This window comes from Crocodylus porosus, unplaced genomic scaffold (assembly GCF_001723895.1).
Source record: "Crocodylus porosus isolate Cpor-Errol unplaced genomic scaffold, CroPor_comp1, whole genome shotgun sequence".
NCBI lineage: Eukaryota > Metazoa > Chordata > Crocodylia > Crocodylidae > Crocodylus > Crocodylus porosus.
The window spans coordinates 44,533,305-44,540,457 of NW_017728948.1; the positions used below are offsets into that span (position 1 = coordinate 44,533,305).

General features: G+C 38.9%; 1 protein-coding gene across 1 annotated transcript; it reads right to left on the reverse strand.

Annotated features, from left to right (window-relative positions):
• Positions 1-388: 388 nt before the first annotated feature.
• On the reverse strand, positions 389-3,744 carry LOC109322390 (toll-like receptor 1). Its single transcript, XM_019553472.1, has 2 exons — positions 3,551-3,744; positions 389-3,150 (listed from the first exon to the last, which is right to left on the reverse strand). The coding sequence occupies exon 2, from the start codon at positions 3,065-3,067 to the stop codon at positions 662-664; it is 2,406 nt and encodes an 801-aa protein (XP_019409017.1). The 5' UTR covers positions 3,068-3,150; positions 3,551-3,744; the 3' UTR covers positions 389-661.
• Positions 3,745-7,153: the final 3,409 nt, after the last annotated feature.

Below are 7,153 nucleotides of genomic sequence, written 5' to 3' on the forward strand. Positions count from 1 at the left end.
GACTTCCTGCCCTTTGGGCAGGGGGCTGGACTCGATGATCTCCCGAGGTCCCTTCCAGCCCTGATGTCTATGAAATCTATGAAATCTATGAAATATTCTCCTCTCCTGTCTGTTTAGGCCAGGGGTGGGCAAAATGCAGCCCGTGGGCCAGATGTGGCCCACCAAGCCATTCTATCCAGCCCACGGAGCCCCTAAAAAAATTAGAAAATTAACACTTATATGCCCCAGGCTGCCTGTCACGTGGCCCTTGATGGTTTGCCAAAACTCAATAAGCAGCCCTCCACCCAAAATATTTGCCCACTGCTGATTTAGGCAATGGTCAAACTGTAAAAGAACATATTTCCCCAACAGAAATTGGCAGCTACAGAACTTTCTATATGTTACAGTTACTTCTGGGTATACAACCACAAATACCATGTGAAAGTGGTTTTATTAACAATATACAGTAAGTTCATAGACAAGCAGGGCAGGAAGAGACTTCACAAGGTCATCAAGTCCAGCCTTCTGGGATAGTCCCTGACTAAACCAAACTAGGCCAAGTGCCTGTCCAAGCTGCTCTTCAAAATTTCCATTAGTAAGTTAATTGGTTCCCTTAAGAATATAGTTCATTATAAACAATATTAACAAAGAAAATCTAAAGCTTAATGAATGTTCTTGTTATCTACACCTTCCTTGTTTTGACAGTCAGTGGCAGGTTAATGTTAATTGCTGCCCTAAGGTTAGCCCAGAAGAGTCCATGTTTGCTTTTCTCCTTGGGCCACTCCAAGTACGTTCTCTTGGCCATAAGTGCTTTCAACTTGTGATACCGAGCAGGAATGATATACTGAGGAATTGGGTCCAGTAAAATGAGGATCAAGCTGTTTGAGCTCTCGCTAAACAATTTGTGGTGGGCAAAGTAAAGCTCATAATGGCACCATTCACTCTGCACAAAATTGGGACTCAGAACAAAGATGGATTTGTAGCTTTTCTCAATGCAGTTAATGATGTTCTCCACAATGCTTTTGCCTGGAATGAAGTTCCTCTCATGCACACACAGCTGTATGGACCCCTCTTCCCTCTCCAGATTTGGTATCAGATCATTCTTCACCCATAAAGAATCATGTTCACTGTATGAAATGAAAGCATGAAACTGTAAATGGCTTGGTAGCTCCTCAGGGTAACTGTTCCAAACCCGTCGCTTTGTTTGTGTCCACTGCCACATCATCTTCAAATACCACGGGGCATCAAAATAGATGCACAGAAAAGACACCAAAGCCACAAGGACCACTGTAATGATTAGAACAGTGACAAGCAAGAGAGCTGTATTGCAAGCTATTTCGGACAAATGGAAATCCTTTAGTTGGGTTCCTTTCCAGCCTTCTGGATATTCGCATACATACAACTTTGGAGAGCCCCCCAGCCTTGCAGGGCCTTGTTTTGCAAGATTAATAAAATCTTGTAGTTCACAAGAACATTTGAATGGATTTAGTCCTGCTTTTAGCTCTCTGATATTTTGACAGCTTTGGAAGAAATCAGAAGAGGGTGTAAGAATTTGATTCATTTCTATATTCAGGAATTTCAGAGCACTGAAATGCCTGCACCCAGGCAGGTCAGTGAGTCTATTAAAGGCAATATTCAACTCGCTCAAAGCTTCCAGCTTAATAATCTCCTTGGGGATGGTACTGATTTGGTTATTTTGCAGGTCAAGTATCTGGACATGGAGTGGTAAACATCTGAAGACTGCATCTGTCAGTTTGTTTGAAGACAAGTTCAGTTTGACTAGAGTTTCAGTCCAGTTGCAGTGCTTCTCCTCCTCATTGTAATATAATAAATTCCTACTTATGTCCAAGTGTTTCAGTGATATCATTTTGCTGGTCATTGAGCTCACCTTTGAAAGCTTCTCAAATTTATTTCTTGGTAAGATAAATGTTTTCAAGTGAGTGAGGGTACTGCAGTTTTTAAATACTTCATCTGTCAAGTCATTGTAGGAAAAATCAAAATACTGAAACAGGCTGGGTTCTTCAGGACAAAGCATGTATGGCATATTTGCATCAGATATTGTTAGATTTTCAATGTTCATTTCTGAAAATGCTAGGTACACAAGCTCTTGATTAAAATAAAAAAGCTTATTCCGAACATGCTCTAAGGTTAGCGCTTTTATTAAACTCTCTGAAACAACATGTTGGTCTTTATATTTTAGTATGGAAGAAATATCAGGTTTGTTCAACTTAGTTTCACCCCCAAAGGTCAAATTTTTCACAGTGAAAGACTCTACATGTGAATACCAAACAATCATAAAAATTCGCAAAATGATAGTCCAGGATAAATCAACATTGTTAAGAATGAGATTGGATGTTTTGAATTCCTTTTCAAGGGATAAAGGAGGAAATGGGAAGTCTTTACAGCTCAAGTCATATTTAATATTGAACAATTCTAATTTTTCTGAAGTACTCATTCCATCATACAGAAGAGAAAAATTGAAATCTTTGTTTGCTGGGAAAACAATATGAAGATTCCTTGTGCTTAAGTCTGGCAGACTCCCAGAATCATAGTCAGTAAGGTCTTCTAAGGTTAGAAAGACAGTGTGCAGCTGCAAGTGTGCAATAGCTCTGAAGTCTGACCTGCGTATCATTGTGGCACTCAATCCCAAGTATTCCAGTTGGAACATAATACCCAATTCCTGACAAATAGGCAAGGCATTAAACTTGTTAAAAGAAAGATCCAAATGTCTTAGTTCTGCCATAAACTGACACTTAATAACTGACATTTTGTTATGAGATAAATCTAAGTATTGCAAGTCATTATTAAATTTGAAAGCACTAAAATCAAGTTTACTGATTATATTGTGAGACAGATTTAATACTTGCAGTTCAGGTAGTGGACTGAAATCAGAAATATGAACTTCATAGATATTATTCTGTGACAAATCCAGCACTTTTGTTTGCGTTGGTATGCCTTTTGGAACATTAGTCAGAAAACTGCATGAATAGTTTGCAGTAAATTTATTTTCTATAGATAGCTTCATGTTATTCCATAATGTGAACAGAAAGATACAAGTACATTGGGAAACACTTTTGGAGGATCCCATTTGTTCTTCCAGAACGATAGTGGCACTTCGCAAATACTGGTAAATGTGGTTCTGATTAATATTTCTCAATGCTGAGCCCAGTCCTATGAAAAGAAAAGGAACTATTAGACCTCCAAATTCTTGGTGAGATGAGGGGAATATGCTAGAGTATATCTCCACCACATTACTGACATAGTATAAGTTGTATCCTGTGCCTTATTTTTCTTTGGTAGTATCAAACTCAAGTTACATTTTCCAGTTACATCTTTTCTCGGACAAGTGTAAAAAAAACACAGCAGAAAGGCACTGAATTATTTACAGTTCAGTACTTTTATTTGAAAGAATACAGATAGCAACATTTTTATAATATATTTAGAATCCTTAAAGATACTAGAAAATGTAAACTCAGCAAACTTAAAGATTGAACAAACAAATAATAGTGAAGCATTACAATGATGCATTTAGAAGTCAAGGAAAGGTCTCATATAAATAAGAAAGTCTTACTGTAACTGGTGTACAGATGAACAGTCTCCAGTATGATGTTCTACACCCTCAAGCCCTGCAGGTCTAGAGCTTTTTGCACCCAGGGGTGTATAGGCAGCTGCTTCTCCTGCTTCTAACACCCTCTCTCAAGATAAATCATTAGTTCCCCCTCATTGACATGCAATTTTCACACACAGCCCACAGAACTGGCTGTCTGTGCCACAGGAGCAAACTACATTAAAGAGATGATGCTGTGGGTTCACTTCCCCAATGTGCTAGACACTTGAGGAGGAATTGTGCCTTCTCACAAGTATTGTAACTACTGTGCGTCAAAAAGAATAATTACAGTAGAGCTGAAATGTATTCAGTGAGCATGCATGATGTAGTGTTTTCCAAAAGGCATGAGGGAGGCACTTCAATGTACAACCCAGGAGCAAAGGCTCCCAGACTTGCTTGTACATCTCTGCTCTATCTTATAGTGACAGCAAGATGATGGATATTTTAGATCAGGGAATAAAATCATAATAGCAAGTTTCTTTGGCTAAGAAGGTTTATAAGGGAGAGAGATTTTGTGGAGACAAAAACTGGCCCAGGGTGGTAATATTATGGCCAAACCCTTCAGCTTTATGAATAATTTGGGACAGCATTTATTTTCCCACAGAGCAAAAATGCTGGGGACATCATGATCCTGTGTAGCTAGTGCTCAGTGCAACAAACATGTAACTTTAAACATAAAGAACTTGTCAGCTCTTGCAGTAGATTAAAAACCCTTGTAATGTTGTGGCGACCTTGTAGGCCATCCTTTAAGTGTTATTAGTTTACATAGGTAGGCAAGGTTCTTTGAGTAGATATGATATCTTTCATTAGAGCAATGGAGTAGTTGGGAAAATGTTCTTTGCAAGCTTTCAGGCATTTGTTTAAATACAAACTAAGAATCAACTTTACTGATTTGATGCTATGCTCCATATTTGATCCAGGCTATTTTGCACCAAGACAAAATCTCACCCCTTCACTTCAAAGTCCCCATTTCAGTCCAACCATTTTTTTCCAGAAAGATAAAGCAAACCCCCACAAATAATAAATGTGTTTGAATTTAGTGTGCACTATTTATGATTCACTGTGATATGGCACAATCTGAAACATTCTTTATTGTGTAACACTCCATTATGCTGGCAGTCATCCCCTACAGCCCATCAGCCAAGCAAAGAATGGCAACATGGATGGGCAGCAATAACACTTGTAATTCCATTTAATCACAATATTAAAATAGAGTGGGCTGAGAAAAGGGAGAATTCAGAAAATATTTGCTAATTTTTCCTTCTTCTTTTGCTGAAAGTCAACATTCAGATTAAACTTTTCACGGAAAAGTGAAACACTAAGTGGTCCCAACCAGATTTTAAGGAAACACTTAAATTTTCTTTAAATTCAAGGAGGGACAGCATAAGCTATGCTGCCTAGTGCATCTTCAAAAATTCCTCTTATCTCCTTCTGCAAGCCTTGATCTCTCAGTTTTCATGTGTACGTAATACCACCTTTGGCATCCCCTATGATCCGTAGAATCAATCTGCTATGAATGAAATTTACTTCTTGCCCTGCCAGTACAGAACCTATGCAGCACTTAAGCAAGGATTTAAAATTTATCAAGTTTTCAGGTTGGTGAATTTCATCAAAATTACAAATTTCTTTTATAGCAAATAATAATTACTAATGGTAGAAAGTCAAATACATTTTATGTGTAGTTACTCAATTCTATTTTATTAATTCTTAGTATTTCTGACAAAAATTCAATTTAATTTAGTTAAGGTACCAATGATAGCGTTCAGTAAAAGGGAACAACTTTCTACATGATTGTCTTAAAATACATTTATTTATGTAATACTTACATGACCAAATGACTTATCAGGAAATAAACCTGCTTTTTACGAAGAGCAACACTCAATTAAGATTGCTTAAAATAATTCTGAATCAAGTTCACGACTGCTTCTGATTTACCAGATGGCTTTCTCATTTATATACACAAAAAACAGGAAGAAATGAAAAATCTGAAAATGAAAGATACAAAATCTCTTTCAGGGATCAGTGCTCCTGAGCTGTTTCATGTACTGTGTGATAAATAATAATATGAAAGGGACTTTATATTAATATGAAAAAGGACCTGCCTCTTTATTTACAGAGGTTTTGCAATTCTAGGTAGCAATATGCACACAAGGCACATCTACAAGACACATTTCCTGCAGAGCTGTCTCATTAGCTCTGCCATAAAGTCTCAACATCTACACAGGCTGCCCTATTAGGCCACAGAAACGAATTAACTAGGCCATAGGTTAGTACTTGTAAATACAAGTACTATCCTGCATCGGCATTCTTTGGTGTCCAGCAACACACACGCAGATGCTGACAGGGCTGACTGGGGTGTGAAGGTTTTTCAGTGCAGGGGCACTGGCACTTCCAGAGGGTGCACGTCTGATCTCAGGGGGTGCACGTGCACGTGCATGCACCCCTTAGGCATCGCCAATGCCCAGGATCAATAAATTCTTGTACTTTACATTCATTTCACATGTAGATGCACCCAAAGACTGACTTTCTGGTACATTCTTCCATCCTTTCCCTGTGTTAAGTTTCTCCACATTATATGCAGGATTCTACAAACACCTGCAACTCCCTTTGAAGCAGATTATGACTGAGACACAATTTAGAGAAACTGTACAGACTTCAATGTGAATTGAGAGTGTTTTTAACCTAAAATATTGGGCTCTGAGGCTAAGGTTAGCTGTGCTGTGAGAATAAGGAAAAAGAGGTATAATTCTTCTGAACATTTCCCTGGAGTAGCTTCACTCAGAACAGGATAACATTTGCACTTAGCCAAAGAGCACAATACAGTGCTACAGAATTTGAACCATAGCTAGGTTTACCGTATTTCCAGCTTCCAAAAAAGGAGGACACCTGTGGAGGGATGTAGACCCCAGATGCTGGCCTGTGTGAATAATCTCCATCATAACAGCTAATACACATGCAGGCATGACTAGAGGGCCTGAAGATTCCATAAAACGTGAACTTCTACCCCCCGTAATGTCATGACCCAGATACATAAGTTAAGATGCTTGAAGAATGCTCGGTTTACCACAATGATATAATCCCAGTAATTATGAATGTGGTGAGATCAGTTATGAGTTGTCCAGATATGATGGACAAGTGAATGATAGAGCAATTTAAGTGACAATTGGCTGAGAGATATGATTGACAGGTGGCGTGACACAGTCGGCATAAAACCTGTGAGAGCCACCACCTCAGTGTGCAATTGGATTTTGGGTGTGACTGGGACTGTGCGACTGCATTTGTGTGCGATTGCACGACTGAAACGTGGTATGTGTGCATGAAAGTACAACTGGAATCTTGACTGTGCGTGTGTGGGGCAGTGTCTGACCAAGAGTATAGGGTGCTTGTGTGAGCTACTGTACTCAGTGCAGTGGGAAAAAGCATAAAAGCCTCAGAGAGTGACAGAGACTGCAGCAACAGGCTCTCCTCTACACTAGGCCTTGGAGCTCTAGGTCACCACCTAGTAGTGACATGGTGGTATTGTTGTTTTTATCTTTGTAAATACTGTATATACTCACTGGTTTTGTG

Excerpts from the sequence above, each read along its gene's own strand:
- LOC109322390 (XM_019553472.1), bottom strand. The coding sequence starts at position 3,067 with ATGGGATCCTCCAAAAGTGTTTCCCAATGTACTTGTATCTTTCTGTTC.